Genomic DNA, 20040 nt, shown 5'->3' on the forward strand with positions numbered 1-20040 from the left:
TTATTTTATTTATGCCTAAATGACAAATAAAATGATATTTTCCTTCCTCATCAGTTGTTGAACCAATTTAGTGAGTATTCTTTACTATACCATATACCATACTCAGTACAATATTGAGTTGGAAGTGTAGTGAATTTAAAATTAAAAATGTTCCTTTTTAACTTAAACAGCTATCATATAATTTGGTTTCTAAATGTGTTTGTTCAAGGTAAGCATTTCGGTTTTTTCGTTATACGTATATCTACTTATAGCCAACAAAAATCAATAGGTAGGTATAGGTATTCATCACATTCTAGGTCATCATCAAAAAAAAAAAATAGATAGGCAATAATTACTAACAGTTACTAATAGTACTTATTAACACTTTACCTAGTATGATTTAGTCATTATCACTTAACATATACACATAACAGTACTTGGGTATTTTTCGATATTTCTACATACCTATTAAGCATTAAAAAAAAAAAAGATTCCGACGAATTGAGAACCTCCTCCTTTTTTGAAATAGGTTCAAAATAAATAAAAATATGTTTACAATGTACAGGTCTTATGATACCCCACTTGGTATCTTACTTTGAAAATTGAAAATACTATCTAATTTTTGTTCATATGAAGTTATATTTTATGTCATGAACACATTTTAATTTTTTATTTGTGATGTAACTACTAATTCACGGTTTTCGGATTTTTTTTCCTTCAAGTACTTGTGCGATAAGACCTACCTACCTGCCTTTCATGATTCTAGGTCAACGGGAAGTACTTTATAGGTTTTCTTGCCAGACACGACAGACGGACGGACAGACAACAAAGTGATCCTAGAAGGGTTTCGTTTTTCCTTTTGAGGTACGAAACATTAAAAAGTGATCCGATTCGCCTCTCTGTCTACTCTACCTTTATTTTATTTCTATTTTCAGTTTCGATTTCAGAGTCTTCAGAAAACAAAAATATTAAGTGCGTGAGTTTTTATAGGTATGCTACGTTAACTGTTACAATCATTTTAAAAGACGTACCAAAGAACCTGAAATCCCCTGAACTTGAACACCCGAATTTAGGAAACAGTAAGTCTAATTAATTTTATTTAGTAGGTACTAGATAATAAGCGCGACTTGGTCGGCGTGGATTTTAAAAATGAACCGGGAATTTTTTAATTTTCCGGGTTAAAAAGTAGTCTATGTCCGTCCCCGGGATGTAAGCTAACTCTGTACCAATTTTCATCAAAATCGGTTAAATTGTTGGGCCGTGAAAAGCTAGCAGACAAACAGACACTTTCACATTTATAATATTATTAAGTATGGACTAGCGACCCGCCCCGACTTCGCACGGGAGAGGAACTATTCCACTAAACCATTGTTTTCGTGTAACTTTTACTATAATTATGTTTTTAGTAGAGCCTTGATAGCCTAATCGTTAAGATGTCCGCCTCCTCTATTCGGGTCGGGGGTTCTATCCCAGGATTTTATAGTAGGTATAGGTGCCTACCTATTTAAAATACCTACCTAATTATAATATAAACCGGCCAAGTGCGAGTCAGACTCGAGTACCAAGGCTTCGGACTCGGGTATTTTTTTGCCGAAATTGTGTACGATAAATCAAAAAGTATTATGCATAAAATAAATAAAAATCTGTTTTAGAATGTACAGGTGAAGCCCTTTCATATGATACCCCACTTGGTATAGTATAATCTTACTTTGAAAATTGAAACACATTTTAATTTTTTTTTGGTGATGTAACCACAAATTCACGGTTTTCGGATTTATTCCTTTACTTATGCTATAAGACTTACCTACCTGCCAAATTTCATGATTCCAGATCAACGGGAAGTAGATACCCTATAGGTTTTCTTGACAGATACGACAGACAGGCAGACGGACAGACAGACAGACAACAAAATGATCCTATAAGGGTTCCGTTTTTCCTTTTGAGGTACGGAGCCTTAAAAATTACTTAGCTGCATAATATTATAAGGTACCTAATATATTTTTTTAAAGTACTTATCTACTTCTATTTCAGCAGAAAATCACTTGTCCATTAGTTATTATGAAACTTACTTCGAGTTCGACCCCATGGATTTTACAGACCCACCTGATCAATCTTTATTAAACGTGAACTTTAATAATTATGATGGCTATACACGTGTGAAGATACCATTAGTACAATTTATTTTAGAAAAAAACGGTGAGTGATAAAGCTGAAAGGGAAAAACGCAGAGGGACCATAGTAATATAAGTCTATGAGAGAGCTCATAGACTTATATTACTATGGTCCCTCTGCGTTTTGTCCCTGACACCGGGAGGAACGATCAGCGACTATGAAATTTGGATCATGGTGGTTTTGGGAGATAACAAGTCCTTAACAAAGGTGACACCATAGATATGGTGACACGAAATTAGTTTCACGCATGTTTCACGATATTAATTTCATTGTCAATTAGACGTGCACGTGTAAACGTCTAATTTGGCAATGCATGCCAAATGAAGAGAATGCATGATGCATGCTTATGAAGAGAAATCGTTTACCATGTTACCAGGGTACACCGGCCCAAGCGCTGCTGTTACCCACAACACTCAGGCACACGAGAAAATAAACGCATGAAACAATTTTCAGATAGTGTACCCGTAGACAATTATAATTGTTCGAGCTCCTGTAAACTAGAGTTTGATGTTTCGGCCTACCAGAGCGATCCAGGATATTTAAAGTGGGTCGCAGCGAATTATCCAAGACATGAACGATACGGTAAGAAATTATAGGTATATTTTATTCATATTAAAATAAATCAAGTAAAAATAATTTTCCCCCACTTGCTCGGAAATTTCATCATTATTAAAAAAAACTATAATTACAAACTACAAACAAAAACTCTCTTTTCTGTCCACACGCCAGCGATTTCCAACAGGACGATAATAGAAATTACTGGACAGTTTCATACTTACTGGTAACAAGGTTCTTTAAATGCCTACTAAAATATAAAATAATATAAAATTAGGTCTTTCTAGGTACCTACACTATTTATTATTTGAAATTCTCAGTGCAATAATATGAAACCTCTTTTCAAAAGTTTAAAAACAAAAAATCACGCGCGCATGCACAGATGAATCGGCGATATCTTCCCCAAACTACATTAGCTAATAAATAAAATTTAACTGTTTCTAATTTCGAAACAACGACCCTCATATTAAGCTTAAGTGACTTTATTAGCCCTCGACCCAAAAAGAGGGGTGTTATGAGTTTGACGTGTGTATCTGTGTATCTGTGTAGCTGTCTGTGGCACCGTAGCGCTTAAACTAATGAACCGATTTTAATTTAGTTTTTTTTTGTTTGAAAGGTGGCTTGATCGAGAGTGTTCTTAGCTGTAATCCAAGAAAATCGGTTCAGCCGTTTGAAAGTTATCAGCTCTTTTCTAGTTACTGTAACCTTCACTTGTCGGGGGCGTTATAAATTTTTAATTTACACTTGTTTTACACTATTTAGAGATGTGATTGAAGAGTCTCCTGTGGTAGTGGAGCGGTGCGGGAGGGTGACAGTTGTCACAAGTGGACGAATCACTGAGCTCTCGCGTCACGTCATCACACCCCTCCCGCGCCGCTCCACTACCGCAGGAACCTACTCAGTTATGCCTGTACCTACAGTTACTCACTTTCAATTTTTCAATTCATAGGAGAAAGTTCGAGAAAGGTTCTCCATGGCCCCCAAATCATCAAGATTCTGGAAGGGAAGGAAGTAGCAACTATTGAGGTAGTGTTAAAAAACATACCATCAGATACTCATTCCGTTCAGCTTTTTTATAAAAGTAGTAAGTATGTACCAACTATCCGTACCTACTTATACTTAACTTAAGTACCGCCCACGACTTCGCTCGGTAAAAATATTATTCCCCTTTGTTCCCTATCCCGAGGGAATAAGAAAAATTCAGCCAAATTCCTTGTGAAGTTAAAATCTGCCAAAATAAATTAAATGTACAGAAGTCCTCCAGTTACAGTTATACTATACTTTATATATTCAATACTAGAAACCCCCGACTTCGTCCGCGTGGATATAGGTTTTTAATCCCGCGGGAACTCTGATTTTCCGGGATAAAAAGTAGCAATGTGTTAAGTCTGGATATAAGCTATCTCCATTCCAAACAGTCAAATCCGTCCAGTAGTTTTTGAGTGAAAGAATAACAACAGTTTATAATATTCATGTGATTTTATTTACAGCTAACGTCTCTCCGACAGGAATAAAAGTAGTTAAGAACCATTCGGAGACACATTTTAATAAAAAAATAAAGTTTACACTGGTGCATAGTTATAAAAATCATAATACGGTATTAATTAGACTTATCAATGAAAAAAATGTAACAGTATCCGAAGATACAGAATTAGTGGATTTTATTAGATACACAAAAAAAGGTTAGTAGTAAGTACCTACGCTATTTTATCCGTCTTCTTATATAATCTAAAAAGCATAAATTATTTATTATTAAGTATTACCTACTACTAAATAGGAAAAACTGGAATCCTCAGTATTGATTTAAAAATATCTTTTCAACGAGATCTCAATTGAGAGGAATGCTGAAATCTTTTCGACCCCTACTTTTCATATTTAAGGTGCCCACGCACTCGAACTGAACTGCAACGCGCGTGCCGCGTAGCGCGGCACTACCGCGCCACGCGGCTGAAAAGAATATCGTGCAGCGCGCTGCCGCGACGCGCAGTTCAGCTACAGTTCAGTTCGAGTGCGTGGGCACCTTTAGGAGGTATGTACCTACTTACTTAATATTAAAGATTTTTTTTTGGTCTGTGGTGGCGTTTGTTGGCGCGCGTGTTGTGACTTTTTGGAGTGTTTTTTGTCAGAAGTGGCCGGTTTTTGTGTCCCGCTGGTGTTTATTGGTGGTGGAACTGCCCGAGGAACTGACTGAGAAGCGCTCTAAAGGGGCGCCGCGTGTATGTCGGCGGGCGCCAGCACAGACGAAGTCCATACTTATACATATAGTTTTCCTAACTTGTAAATAACTACACACTTGACATTGGCTAATCAGTGTAAAAAGCCAGACGAGAGAAAAAAAAAAAAAAAAAGATTTTTTTTGCAATCTACAAAATATGTAGGTACATCTAAATAGAAGTAGGTAGTAGGTAGGTACCTTCTTATAAATCTGCCAAATTTTAACTTTCTAGCTTTAATAGTTTCTGAATAAAATGACTATAACACAGACGGACTGGCCAAAAATAGTAATACCTGTTTTAATTTTTAATATAGGTACATATTTCGTAATAATAGATATTTATTATTGTTTTATAATCTAGAAAAGCAAAAAGCAGACGTCTGTTTTGATGAATGCATCATAGTTTATAATTTCAACCAAGATTATGGACGAAACGAATCGAATATAAACTCTGGCTTTACTTTTCCTGTGCCAAGTAATGTATGTACAGCACAAATAAATAGAATACCACATTATGAGAGTAAACCAGCTTATATTTCAACTACAACACCAACGCTACTTTCAACTACAACATCAAAAACAATCGAAGGAAGAATGGGAATTACTAACGAATTAACAAATACAAAAAGTACCGAAGAAACAACTATAAAATCAACTACAGGAACAACAACAAAAGCAATCGAAGAAATATCAACAAAAATAACCGAAGTGACAACAACTAAAACAACTGAACGAATAACAATGGTAACTGATAAAGGTAATTAAACGTTCCTAATATATTTAGAGCCTCAATAGCTCAACGGTTATAGGAGCGGACTGAAAACGGAAAGGTCGGCGGTTCAAACCCCACCCGTTGCACTATTGTCGTACCCACTCCTAGCACAAGCTTAACGCTTAGTTGGAGGGGAAAGGGGAATGTTAGTCATGATTAAAATGACTAATATTCTTTAAAAAAAAAAATCAAAACGCGAGAACTCCTATTTTAGTATTAGAGGTATCGGTCGTGGTTAGTTACCACCCTACCGGCAAAGCCGTGCCAAAGGTAGAAACCATAGGAGTATGGGTTTCATGAAAACTGTCATATCTCTTCCAGGTTAGCCCGCTTCCATCTTAGACTTCAGCATCACTTACCACCAGGTGAGATTGAAGTCAAGGGCTAAATTGTACCTATCTGAATAAAAAAATATGGAATCACGAAAGGCTAAAGCAATGTATCAAAGCACAAGTAAAGGAAAAATCCGAAAATTTAATTTTAAGTTAATTTGAGTTACCATTACTTTTTTGCGATTACAAACTTACATTTGCAGTTGGGAGTAGGTAATTTAAGCAACAAAATACGTAACTATCCTTCCAAGGTACGGATACCTTGGTGTGCGTAGCCAACTCGCACTTGGCCGGTTTTTAAGGTTTCGTACCCGAAGGGTGCCAACGCGCCTTATTATTACTACTTGGTTACTAGGTTTTATATAATGAACGGTAATAGTTAGTGAGTTGAAATTTCCACAGAATATGTATTTCTATTGCCGCTACAACAAAAAAATAATAAAAATTTCAAAATGACCCCCATAAAAGTTAAAAAATAAGTGTTATTTATTTTACGATGGTACGGAACCCTTCGTGTGCCAGTCTGACTCGCACTCGACCGATTTTTTACTTTACCTATCTTGTTTTTTTCAGCCTCGCCTAACAACCTCGCCATCAGCCTTACTAGTATCGCCGCTGTGTTGGTTATATTAGTAACAGTTGGCACAGTCTTGTATCGACGATATAAAGTGGCAACACCTGTGAACGATGACACTTATTTGTATGTAAGTAGTATAATGTATTATAGTAGTAGTAGTGTCAATAAATAAAATAGTTATTATGGAACGTTAGAAAGCAAAAGCTTTTGTGAAAGTCCATACATCACAACGGGAAGCACTAAATTAGGAATTAATTAAGCTTAATAAATACTAATCCATACTATTGAACATAAATACGAAAGTGTCTGTCTGCTAGCTTTTAATGACCCATCCTGTTAGGTTTAACCGATTCTGACAAAATTTGGTAAAGGGTTAGCTGCTTCCCGAGGATGGACGTATAGGCTATTTTGTAGGACCAGAAAATCAAGGAGTTTCCACGGTATTCTTAAAAAAACAACGTAACAGATAAAGCCTCCTAACGTAAGATCTATTTTATGCAGGGATGTCCTGGAGGCGGACATAGTATATTTTTTATCCCGGAAAATCAAAGCGCCCCACGAAATTTTTAAACGTTGGACCGTGAAAAGCTAGCAAAGAGACAGACACACTTTCGCATTTATAATATAAGTAGTGATTTTAAGAACATTTTCTGTGTTTTTGCAGGCTACACAACTAAATTACGCCCAGTTACAGCTTGAGAGTTCTGAACTATACGAGGCCCCGCAAAGAGATTACGATTATTTATCATCATACACTCGTGTCATAGGCGTTTTAAAACCGATACTTGCAGAGAAAAAAGAGAGGAACACATAAAACTAAGCCTCTGCTATCCGTCCGTCCGTAAATCACACTAATATTATAAAGGAGAAAGTTTGTGTGTGTGTGTGTGTGTGTGTGCGTATGTTTGTTACTCCTTCACGCAAAAACTACTGGATGGATTTGGCTGAAATTTAGAATGGAGATAGATTATACCCTGGATTAGCACATAGGCTACTTTTATCCCAGGAAATCAAAGAGTTCCCACGGGAATTTTAAAAAACCTACATCCACGCGAACGAAGTCGCGGGCATCAGCTAGTAAACAAATTAAAGTACGTAATCGTTTACGATGGTACGGACTACGGAATCCTTCGTGTGGGAGTCCGACTCGCACTTGGCTGGTTTTACCTTACTATACCTACCTATTAAGATACAAGGCGGAAAATAAATTTATAATTTATCAGAATAAGTTTTTTATTATTTTTATTCCATTACAAGTTAGCCCTTGGCTGCGATCTCACCTGGTGGTAAGTGATGATAAATTCTAAGGTCGTCTAATAGATAAGTTCCATTTCATGATTAATGATTAAACATTATAAGATTTTTTTCTACTTACAATTTGTTTACAAAAAATAAATGTAACAAACAACTTTTTATATAGCTAAGAGCTTCACTCGCGTTGAAGTCTATTGACCTTAAATTCTATCTAATTCAAGTATTCGACAACAGTAGGTACAATTTCAAGTAAATCTTATTGTAACTAATTTAGAAATAGGTCTTCATCATCATATCATATCATCATAGTCAATCATTATAATATCATCTTATCATAGTCATAGAAGAGTGAATAGGCAACTTCTAAGCAAGCGCGCTTCATCTTAGGCTGCATCATCACTTGCTGGCAGGTCTGATTGCAAAAAAAAATATTATATTCTAAAGTACAATAGATTTCAATACGAATCCATCTAAATAAAATAAAAATAAATAAAAATTAAACAAAATTGAATAAAATAAAACGAATTCATCTATTATAAGCTAAATAAAGTCTTAAACGTAGCCAAAAAATCAAGAGAAATAGAATCCTTAATGTTAGTTCTATTCTATTCATCGGATGATAACTAACCCAGAATAAAATCTGAGTAAGTATACCGACTGAGTGCTTTTGTAAAGCGGGAGCTCACGACGGGCGAAAAGGTGAAGCTGAATGAAATGGCAATGGAGCGAGTCGTTTGGCGTAAGTAGCTCAGTTATAAAAACAGTAAAAATTTAAAACTTCTTTTACTTACTTATTATTCGGACTTTTATGTGTGTCTGTGTGTTAAGTAAAAACTAGGATTTAAATAGGGACTAGGAATTAATAGTACCTACTTACGAGGTGCCTAATAGCAAACAGACAGAAAATACGCAGATAGAAATAGTTAGGTAAGCTTCTTATAGTATATGTAATTTTTTAAATCAGTCAATCATTATGGCAGCACCAGTTTTTCTCTCACGGCATGGTATTAGAGTAGCGAAATTGTTATTATGGTATTAGGTACAATAACCTCGCTATTACAATAACCCCGTTTGACCCTACCTAGATATTATACCACCTATAGTAGAATCCATCCGTTTATAGGAGTATGCGTGTAAAACAAGTTATTAATCACTCGGGTGGAAAACCTAGACGTCACTATCACGTCATAAATTAATTCATAGAAATCTAATTTATAAGTAGGTAATAATATTATATCGATGATCGTGAATTCATAGAAATAGCTCTTTGTTAAATCTCAACAAGGATTATGTACGTATAAGTATTTATATGGTCTTGAAAAAAACGTGGAAAATAACAATTCACGGCCTTTGGCGTAGAGGTAGGTAATGTCGTCCATATCGTGATAAGTACTGGGTTCGATTCCCAGTCAATTTAACATTAAAAAAAAGGATCGAATTAAGAATGCTTTTTTGACAGTCTGTTAAAAATACACAAAGGTTGGTAGGAATGTTTGGACGTAGGGGTTAATTTCAGGAACTAATGATCCGATTTTGTAAATAGGTACTTTCATTGATAGAATATACTTAGCTACATTAGTAGTAGGTACTTACTTAATTTTGGGGTCCATATCGGTAATGTTTCCTCCAATTGAAATTTTAAAAATGTATTTAAATACAGGAATCGTCCAGTTACAGTTTTGTTATTAGTTCCTACCTATATTTAGATTTAAAATCGTTGAAACTTGCTTTACAAAAAACAAGACCTTGCTTCCTCCTGTAGATATAATTAAAAATTCATTAATTAACATACTAGGTAAACCATACAGATACAATGCTATAATTTACAAATGCCAAAGTATCTGTCTGTTTTCATGGCAATCAAATGATTATTATCTAATGCTTTTGTAGCCTCGATAGCTCAACAGTTGAGGAGCGGACTGAATTCCGAAAGGTCGGCGGTTCAAACTTCAAACCCCACCCGTTGCGCTATTGTCGTACCAACTCCTGGCACAAGCTTTACGCTTAATTGGAGGGGAAAACGGTACTTTAAAAAAAAAAAAACCAGTCTTGATGGACACGGTTTTATGTGCCTACTCGCAGCCTTGCTTTCTGGAGACTTACCTAGGATCTACTTTTTCGATGGGAATTAAAAAAGCTCTACTGAAGTTATTGACATTAACTAGATAAACAAGTGTAAATTAAAAATTTATAACACCCCCGACAAGTGAAGGTTACAGTAACTAGAAAAGAGCTGATAACTTTCAAACGGCTGAACCGATTTTCTTGAATTATAGCTAAGAACACTCTCGATCAAGCCACCTTTCAAACAAAAAAACTAAATTAAAATCGGTTCATTAGTTTAGGAGCTACGATGCCACAGACAGATACACAGATACACCGATACACAGATACACACGTCAAAGTTATAACACCCCTCTTTTTGGGTCGGGGGTTAAAAAAAGAATAAATATTGTTTGTTTATTTTACTAAACTCCTTCTCTGAATTGAAGAGCAAATATTCATTAAATACTATGAGTTAATATTTCTTTAGAATTTCCAGTTGCCAAAGAGTATAATCACTACGTTACCAGTTGCTCGCAAGTGGAAAATATAGAAAGATAATTAAAAAAAAAATTGATACACTTACTCAACCATAGACCTGTTTTCACCTTTTTTGGTTATTAATTAATTTCGCCTTAGAATACCAATTTATGTTTTAGCTAGCTGATGCCCGCGAATTCATCCGAGAGGATTCGGCTTTTAAAAATCCCTTAGGAACTCTTTGATTTCCGGTAGTAAGTAATATAGATACGAATAAAAAGTAGTCTATTTCACTCTTTAAAGGTCTAATTTATTAACCACCGACCCAAAAAGAGGGGAATTAAAAGTTTGACGTGTGTATCTGCAGTGTATCTGTCTGTGGCATCGTAGCTCCTAAACTAATGAACCGATTTAAATTTAGTTTTTTTTTTTTGAAATGTGGCTTGATCGAGAGTGTTCTTAGCTATAATCCAAGAAAATCGGTTCATCTGTTTGAAAGTTATCAGCTCTTTTCTAGTTATTACTGTATGTAACCTTCATTTGTCGGGGGTGTTATAAATTTTTAATTTACACTTTTGCAAAATCACGTGTCTATCCTTTGCCTCGTTACGACGTGATTGTGGGACAAACCAATAATAAAGCAACAAAGAAACACACTTTCGCTTTAAAAATATGGACAGAGATTATATGAAATACCAATAGAATCTTTAAACAAACCTAAATCAGTGTGGATGAAGTCGCCGGCATCATTTAGTATTAATATATTAGTGAAGTTAGCTGTTTAAAAAATATTAAAACAGTAGTTATTTTGTGTTCATTGAGTGTAACAAGGTATATTCGTGTTCTGTAATTTATTTTTGACAAAAAAATTAAAAAAACCTTATAATAATAATAATTATTCGAATCCATTGGGTGTGAGTGGATGAGGTGTGGTATTTTTTTATTGCCGAAGCGTTTTTCTTAACATATAAAAACCTGGCACGAGACTGCGGTGGAAGTCCCACATCATCATCATCCGAAACTAAGTTCGACAGTCATCATACAAAATCCACTTCTTTTGACTTAAGGTGCCCACGGACTCGAACTGACACTCGACTGCCTGCCGCGCGTCGCGGCTGGAGAGAATATCGTGCGGGGCGGTGGCGCGACGCGCAGTTCAGCTGCAGTTCAGTTCAAGTCCGTGGGCACTTTTAGGGTAACTAAGTAGTAACTACTTATAAGCCCTGTGCACCCCTTATATCGTCCAACCATTTGCGTCTTTAGCGATCTGGATCCATTTTGCTTTCAATTCTTCCTACCAACACCAATCTTGGTTATGAGATTTGCGCTCCTCTTTTGTAAATCACACTAATGTTATAAAGGCGAAAGTTTGTGTGTATCTGTGTATGTGGGTGTGTGTTTGTGTATGTTTATTACTCCTTCACGCAAAAACCACTAGGCGGATTTGGCTGGGAATGGAGATAGATAATATCCTGAATTAGCACATAGGCTACTTTTTATCCCGGAAAATCAAAGAGCTCCAACGGAATTTCGGAAAACCCAATTCCACGCGGGCTAAGTCGCGGGCATCGGCTAGTGTCCAAATAAAGAGAACTTCTTTCCCATGATGGTGGACATGGGTTCTCTTTCCGTTACACGTCACCTACAGGATCGATGCCTACACGTGACCTGCATGTGGCCTATAATATCCAGAAGTTAATGTCTATGGGAGTTGATAAGCAAGCGCATCAGGCTCCCGGGCGAGACGCTGTGAAAAATAATAATAAATTTTATTGAGCAAAACATAAACACATAAACACACAAATTTAAACACTGTTGAACAATGTACTAAGACTAGATTATTATACAATTTGGTACTTAACAAATTTTTGATGACAAAGTAAGATAATTAATAATTAGTAACATAACTTTGTTTTTGAGTGTTGCAAGATCAAGGACTGGCTAACCTAGCTAGATTTTTTACATCTGTTAAGGATAGCCAGCCCTCTCCCTCAGTTATCAAAAATAAATAGGGAAATAAAAAAGTAGGCTGCACAGTGTGTGGGTGTGTGTTTGTATGTGAATTTCAGTGTGTATGTGTGTGTGTGCGTGTGTATGTGTGTGTGTGTGTGTGTGTGTGTGTGTGTGTGTGTGTGTGTGTGCGTGCGTGTGTGTGTGTGTGTTTGCGCGAGTGTGTGTGCGTGATAGAGAGAGTGTGTGAGCGAGATTATAAGAGAGTGAAAATGTGTAGGGGTGCGTGAAAAAGCAATTAATTAAAAAGTTAAAAATTTAAAAATTTGACCTGAAAGTTCAGGTTTCGCAGCGTCTATCATTGTTAGCCGATAGACGTTTACTGCTGGTCTCTTGTAGGGATTTCCGCACGCTACAGTCTTGCGCCGCCGCTATCCAGCGGCTCCCTGCGACTCGATGACGTCTGCCCACCTAGTGGGGAGTCTTCCAACGCTGCGCTTTCCGGTGCGAGGTCGCCAGGTTGTAGTCAAGTATACTAAATGTGACACGTAAAAACCTGGTAAGATATTGCTTATATGCAAAAACCACAATATTAACTTTTCCACTGTCGTCAGTGGAAGATTTCATTACTGTGGTTTGTTTATCTAAAGGTTTTGTCGTAGGTTGATACCTTCACTTATTAAGGATTCTGACGTAAAAAAAACTTGCCAAGTGTGAGTCAGACTCCCGCACCGAGCGTTCCGTACTTCAGAAGAAGTAAAACGGTACCTAAGAATCGGAAGAAGCGGAGGTATTAACGAACCCCAAAACTTACTTCGTTTTTAGAGTAGGTAAAAACGAAGTAAGTTTTCTTAATATCCAAAAAAACAATGACAGTAGATAAGAGCGTTGGTTTTATTTTTCATTTATATCGTTTTGTCTTGTCCAAGTCTGTATGTTACAGCATGTAACGGGAAGTACCCTAAAGGTTTTCTTGACAGACACGACGGACGGACAGACAGACAGACAATAAAGTGATCCTATAAGGGTTCCGTTTTTCCTTTTGAGGTACGGAACCCTAAAAACGTCACTTATCGACAGATTATGGATAGATTGATTATTATTAAATTCAGCCGTTAGTCGACCAAGATAAACTTTGAACAAACATTATAATCCTACAGAATATAACTGCCTACATAGTGATCTAGGACTGTAATATGACCGAGACGATTCAACTTACATACGAGTACATAAAACCGGTCAAGTGGGAGTCGGATCGTATACGAAGGTATTAGGTACTATGTATTTACATTTTATTTATTTAGGAATGGCGGCCATTTTGAATTTGCTTTCTTGGTTTATTATTATTTGGTATTATAAGGCTATAAGCTATAGAAAAACACACTTTGGGGACTCTACTTATGGTTCATGAGAAACAGCCCACAGACAGACGAACGGACAGCGATGACTTAGTAATAGGGCCCCGTTGGCACCCTTCAGGTCGTCATGATCAACCCATTGCCGGCTCACTACTGAGCACGGGTCTGTTCTCAGAATGCGAGGGGGTTTGGCCATAGCCTACTTAGGCAGGTTTCCTCACGATGTTTTCCTTCACCTTTAAAGCAAGTGATATTTAATTGCTTAAAACACACGTAACTCCGAAAAGTTAGAAGTGCGTGCCCGGGATCGAACCCCGACCTCTCGAATAGGAGGTCTTAACCACTAGGCTATCACGGCTTTGGGAACGGAACCCTAAAAACAACTTTGTTTCTTCTACTTGTGGTGTGGTACAGTAATCATGACTACGAAGCATGGGTGCTCTGAAGTCAACTGAGGAATAACCGGTCATGCGCATGCGCGCAGGTTATTTATTCTAAACGAATGTTACCTTTAGATTTATTTGATGACGCACTCGAATACCTCAAGGTGCTTTTGTTAAGTTGTCAGTAAAATCCGCAAAAAGAAATAAATAAAGAATCTTGCAGAAATGAAATGCCAATGACCTTTCCAAACATTTAAGCTTGGATACTACTTTTCTTACGCGCTTCTCCATACAAACGTATTAGGTACCTACGCCTATTCTTTGCTGTTCTACTAACTAACTAACTAAACCACATATCAATTTATCCGGTGGGAGGCTTCGGCCGTGGCTACTAGTTTATCGGGAAAGCCGTCCCGTTAAACGATTAAGCGTTCCGGCACGATGCTGTGTAAAAGCCGATCAGGGGTACAGGTATTATGATTCTGATATGATACTCCTTCAAAGTTAGCCGCTTCCATCTTACACTGCATCACCACTTACCATCAGGTAAGATCGCAGTCAAGGGCTAACTTGTATCAGAATAAAATAACAAAAAATATATCTCCATTATCTATGGCCTGAAACAATTAATATGGTACAATTATACCTATTTATTTTCAAAGCTAAATTACCCAGGAACTTTTTTAAATTGTAATATTTTTAAGGGGCTTTTATAGGTGATCTACATAATTATATGCCAGCCCCATCAGTACAAACTAAATTAAATTAACTAGTTAAACCTAAGACTACAAATATTTGATAGAATCACTAACAAGTTTAACAGGGCTCTCTCCGTCACTCGCTTCATACAATCGTAGTTCCAATTTCATTTGAATATTAAGCAACCAAAGTCCATGAAATTTTTGAGACATATTCTAGAAACTAATATCTGTGTCTAGATAAAGGCAAGGCCTACTCAGGGAAAACCAGAACAGCAGTTTTATCAAATAAAAACATAATAAGTAGGCTTATAACCGCTAAAAGCCTAAGTGTGGTTACATCTACGAGTGGTTTTAACCGGCTACGTGCCAGCAGCATACCTATAAAAAACCGGCCAAGTGCGAGTCAGACTCGCGCACTGAGGGTTCTGTACTCAGGTATTTCTTTCAACATTTTGCACGATAAATTAAAAACTGTTATGCATAAAAATAAATAAAAATCTGTTTTAGAATGTAAAGGTAAAGCCCTTTCTTATGATACCCCACTTGGTATAGTTATCTTACTTTGAAAATTGAAATACATTTTAATTTTTTTAATGATGTAACAACAAATTCGCGGTTTTCAGATTTATTCCTGTATATATGTGCTATAAGACCTACCTACCTGCCAAATTTCACGATTCTAGGACAAGGGGAAACTCCCTATATATAGGTTTCTTGACAGACAGACAGACAACATAAGTGATCCTATAAGGGTTCCGTTTTTAATTTTGAGGTAAGGAACCCTAAAAACCTATTAATCTAGCTGCATTTGACTGCTAGATATTTTTTTTTAATTTGGTAAATTTAGACTGGGCAGAACGAAATCGGATCAGCCCAGCTAGGCATGTCTCCAATCTCCACCCAGTCTTTTCAGTACGACTTCTAGATTGTTTTTGTAAAGCGCGAAGATAGAAGCTTGCGAAAAAAGTCTTGAAAGAAGCGAGTCTACGAAGTACGAACCCGAGTGGAGTGAACCGAGCTTCTGAAATCCATATCGAATTGTAGGCCGAGTAAGTGAAGCTGAATGAAGGGATGACGAAGCGAGTCTTCTGGCGTAGTACATTTCGGCCGTAATTTATTTTTATTATACTCTATCTATTTTTATAAGCATTATTTACTAAGCCTTCACTTTTCGCTGAACAATAGGTACAATAATTTCTTATCTTAATTTTATGTAAGAATTTAAAGTTTTTTGTTGCAAAAATAATAATAATATAATAACCCCTTTTAGGAGTTGTATTTCCGAAAATCCGTTCTTAGTGGGTGCCTACGTTATAAAACCGGCCAAGTGCGAGTCAGACTCGCGCACTGAGGGTTCCGTACTCGGGTATTTTTACTATTATAAATAAAAATAGGTAAATAAAAATCTGTTTTAGGATGTACAGTTAAAGCCCTTTCATATGATACCCCACTTGGTATAGTTATCTTATTTTGAAAATTGAAACACATTTTTTTTTAAATGATGTAACCACAAATTCGCAGTTTTCAGATTTGTTCCTGTACCTGTGCTATAAGACCTACCTACCTACCAAATTGCATGATTCTAGGTCAACGGGAAGTACCCTGTAGGTTTCTTGACAGACAGACTAACAGATAGACAGACAACAAAGCGTTGCTATAAGGGTTCCTGTTTTCCTTTTGAGGTACGGAACCCTAAAAAAGAACCTACTGTCAAAATTTCATGCTTCTAAGTTCTAACCCCAGCGGTTTAGGTTTTGCGTTGATAATATTATATGTATTATATCAGTTAGTCAGGACTTTGAATTTTAAGTAGAGAGATGTTGTTGCGACCGGCCCTTGATCGAGCGAGTCGTAGCCCACCGCATTGTTATTCACAATGAATCCCCTACCATAATGTGACTAACTAGCTCTTACCACGCTTTTGCACTCGAAAATAGTGTAGCTAGATCTATCAGTAAAAGAATTTTCAGAATCGAATCTTTAGTTCTGGAGATTAACAGGGCTCTCTCCGTCACTCGCTTCATACAAACGTAGTTCCAATTTCATTTGAATATTAAGCAACCAAAGTCCATGAAATTTTGCAGACATATTCTAGAAACTAATATCTGTGTCTGTAGTGTTTTAGATTTTTCTAAAAATAAGTATGTAGTTTTAAAATTACAGGGGCTCAAAGATTTGTATGAAATTTTTTAAGACCGCGTAACTTTGAAACCGAATATTTTAACAGAAATCTGGAAAACCACAGACATGGATATTAGTTTCAAGAATATGTCTGCAAAATTTCATGGACTTTGGTTGCTTAATATTCAAATGAAATTGGAACTACGTTTGTAATTTGTATGAAGCGAGTGACGGAGAGACCCCTCTTAATAGTAAGGTACGTCCTTTACAAACTATACCTCTTTATATTTATCATATTCTTGTGTACATGAAACAAAGATTAAAGTAAGTACGCAACGACTCTTAGCAATGAGATTAGTAGGTTTACTTACCTATAACTTAGGAAACAATTTATGTGAGGTATTTACCTAGGTATCTACTTATTGTGTTTCTTGAAACCAAATACTTATTAGGTAAGTAATCTTGCATTTTTCCGGATCAACGGACCGCGGTGGCCGAAAGTTAATTTCAAAAACAATTTAGTGAAACAATTAGTCTATGTAACTAAGAAATAAAGTTGTTTTCATTATTTACAGTGACGTGAATAAAATAATGTGACGTAGATATCTAAAAAAATATATTTAATATACATTTTATTAATATTTATCAGATAAGTAGTTTTTCCTTAAAAAAACCACAAAAAAAAAGATTATTATTGCCGTAGGACCAGATTATTTCATATATTATAAATTTTTATCCGTCTGCGTAAGCTACGAGGTCATTAAAAAAATTATATTTGGATTGTGAAACCCTATTTTTCTGTGTTGTCGCCAGCAACAGTGTTGTTTGGCACATCGCGTCGCCCGGACGTGAAGTCGGTCTGATAACGTGTAAAAGTGTAGCGTACAGTGCGGTTAATTTAAAAAAAAGTTGCGGCTGATTTGCCAGTAAGTCCCACTTTTAATTTATAATAATTTTTGGCTCTTGCTAAAAAATACGCGAAATATTTTTGATTTAAAAAAATATGCAAAAACTGCATATTTTAAAATATAAAAGTGTTTGAAAAAATAAATAATATTGTTATTGTTTAGCTTTCATTTAAATAATACAAAACAATAGGTAGAATACAAAATACATCTTCATAATTTTATCGCAATTTTTTTTTATATTGCTTAACAACTTAAACAATATTTACTAATTATTATTTTTTGTTACGTAGGCATCTACTTGAATATAATATTAAACTTGAATCTAAAATCTTTAATCATTTATCTTTCAAAATAATATCAGTAAGTGAATAAACTAGGTATAGTAGATGCGTAGAAGTGTCTGTCTTCAAGATTTCACGGTCCAGCCGTTACACAGATTCTGACTTTGGTTTTTGGTAGATACCATAGATAGCTCAACGCATCCCGGGCATAGACATAGGCTACTTTTTATCTCAAAAAATCAAAGAGTTCCCACGGTATTTTAAATAACCTAATTCCACGTGGATGAAGCCGCGGGCATCATTTATTTGTAGCCTACCTACACAAAGTTGCTTTAATCCCGTAGGTAGGTAGGTATACGGATATTATATGCTACTCTTAATCCCGGAAAATCGAAGAGTTTTTTTGGGGTTTCAAAAACTTAAATCCACGCGGAAGAAGTCTCCAAGAGGCCTCGGTTATTATCTATGTTTACAATCTAGATTATATAGAAGAATAAAAATGTTTCCGTTACAAACCGTATAATTAAGTCGTCAAGGAATTTAGCGTAGGTATAAATTATTATCAGTTCCATCACTCGAGTATTGGTATTATAAATGCGAAAGTGTGTTTGTTTTTTGGTTTCTCCTTGAATCACGACCTAACGGAGCAAAGGATTGACGTGGTTTTTTGCATGGATACTGAACACCAAGAAAGTGACACAGGCTACCTTTTATCTCCGAAAATCAAAAAGATCCCACGGGATTTTTACAAAAATAAATCCATGCGCATGAAATTGCGAGTATTTAAGCTAGGTAGTACCATATTTGTAGGTACCGATTAAAGGTGCAAATCAAATATTGTTTATTTACATTCAAAAAGGGGTAAGTACCTACTTAGGTAGTGGATCTTTTCTATGGCGTCTAAAATTCTAAACGCCTTAAGTATATCAGTGTCCAAGTTTACTTGTGAAGTTAGTGTGTTTTTAAGTAAGTTTTTAACACGGATTTAATTTTATGTATGGTGTGTTTCCATTATCTGCACACAGCAAGATCGATCGCAATCAAGTGCTAACTTGCAAACGAACAAAAAAAATTTTTCCGTAATTAATTTAGTAATTAACATAAGTGCGTCAATTAAAAAACACATTCAATCCACACTTAATAATCTTCATTCCTATAAGTGCATCCTTTAATCTTTTTTACAGTACTACCACTATTATAAGTTATGCCGATGTACCTGCGCAGAAATATTATTTTTGAATGGCGTAAGGATATCTCGGTCAATCATAACTCGCGTCCGTCCGCTATGGTTGTTGTCTACAGGCTAGGTTTTGTACGTGCGAATTTTTGTGTTTAAAACAATTCCACTAGGTCGACGGACGACATCTGGTGAGTCCCAGGGAGCCGCTTGATTCAGGCGGCGCAAGACGGCCTGTGGAAGTCCCTACAAGAGACCTATGCCCAGCAATGGCCGTCTATCGGTTGTTGTTGATGATGATGATGATAATGAATTGATGTACTTTTAGTCTTACTTGGTTTTAGTCGGCGTGCGCTTTTTTGTGCAAACGAAGTATGCCGATGGGACTTATAAAAGTGGTAGTAGGTAGGTATTTAGTTGAACGGATGAGCCGTGAAAAGCTAGCAGACAAACAGACAGAGTCACTTTCGCATATTTTATAATACTGTGATATTAGTATGGATTAGCATGGAAGTAAAAGTAAAGTAAAGTAAAATATTCTTTATTGTACACCAACAAGACATAGTAATATATAAATAACATTATAGATTTATGTACAAAAGGCGACCTTATCGCTAAAATAGCGATCTCTTCCAGGCAACCTTAGTATGGATTCATAGCTTTTAGCTTTTACCCTCAAAGGAGATCATTATTTTTGGGCCTTTTCTGAAAGTGCCGGCCAACGAAAAAAAATGGTACGGATCGCTAGAACTAGCCATTTGGAGTAATAGTTAATATGGCAG

The 20040-nt window shown here is 36.1% G+C and overlaps 2 protein-coding genes across 4 annotated transcripts in view; both read left to right on the forward strand.

Moving 5' to 3' along the window:
• Positions 1–108: 108 nt before the first annotated feature.
• Positions 109–7530, forward strand: LOC123870917. 2 transcript variants are annotated; one of them, XM_045914415.1, is made up of 9 exons: positions 109–208; positions 915–1058; positions 2011–2175; positions 2605–2733; positions 3656–3790; positions 4197–4388; positions 5283–5678; positions 6599–6729; positions 7267–7530. In XM_045914415.1, exons 1-9 carry the CDS (start codon positions 148–150, stop codon positions 7414–7416), a joined length of 1503 nt encoding a protein of 500 aa, XP_045770371.1. In that variant the 5' UTR covers positions 109–147; the 3' UTR covers positions 7417–7530. The 2 variants fall into 2 exon arrangements, with proteins under 2 accessions (XP_045770371.1, XP_045770372.1); XM_045914416.1 differs by having other exon boundaries at positions 927–1058.
• Positions 7531–17699: 10169 nt separating this feature from the next.
• LOC123870913 (fatty acyl-CoA reductase wat-like) overlaps positions 17700–20040 on the forward strand; it is a 46452-nt gene continuing 44111 nt past the window's right edge. For both annotated transcript variants that reach the window (XM_045914409.1, XM_045914410.1), the window contains exon 1: positions 17700–17818. The gene's annotated coding sequence lies outside the window, so the exon portion shown is untranslated. The remainder of the gene's footprint in view (positions 17819–20040) is intronic.

Source organism: Maniola jurtina, chromosome 13 (genome assembly GCF_905333055.1).
Source record: "Maniola jurtina chromosome 13, ilManJurt1.1, whole genome shotgun sequence".
NCBI classification, from domain to species: domain Eukaryota; kingdom Metazoa; phylum Arthropoda; class Insecta; order Lepidoptera; family Nymphalidae; genus Maniola; species Maniola jurtina.

What these genes read in the sequence shown, in the direction of transcription:
- LOC123870917 (XM_045914415.1), top strand. Translation starts at nt 148, where the DNA reads ATGTTCCTTTTTAACTTAAACAGCTATCATATAATTTGGTTTCTAAAT. An exon ending in TATTAGATACACAAAAAAAG is followed by an intron (nt 4,389 to 5,282) that starts GTTAGTAGTAAG and finishes TTTATAATCTAG; the next exon opens with AAAAGCAAAAAGCAGACGTC. An exon ending in AACAATGGTAACTGATAAAG is followed by an intron (nt 5,679 to 6,598) that starts GTAATTAAACGT and finishes TGTTTTTTTCAG; the next exon opens with CCTCGCCTAACAACCTCGCC.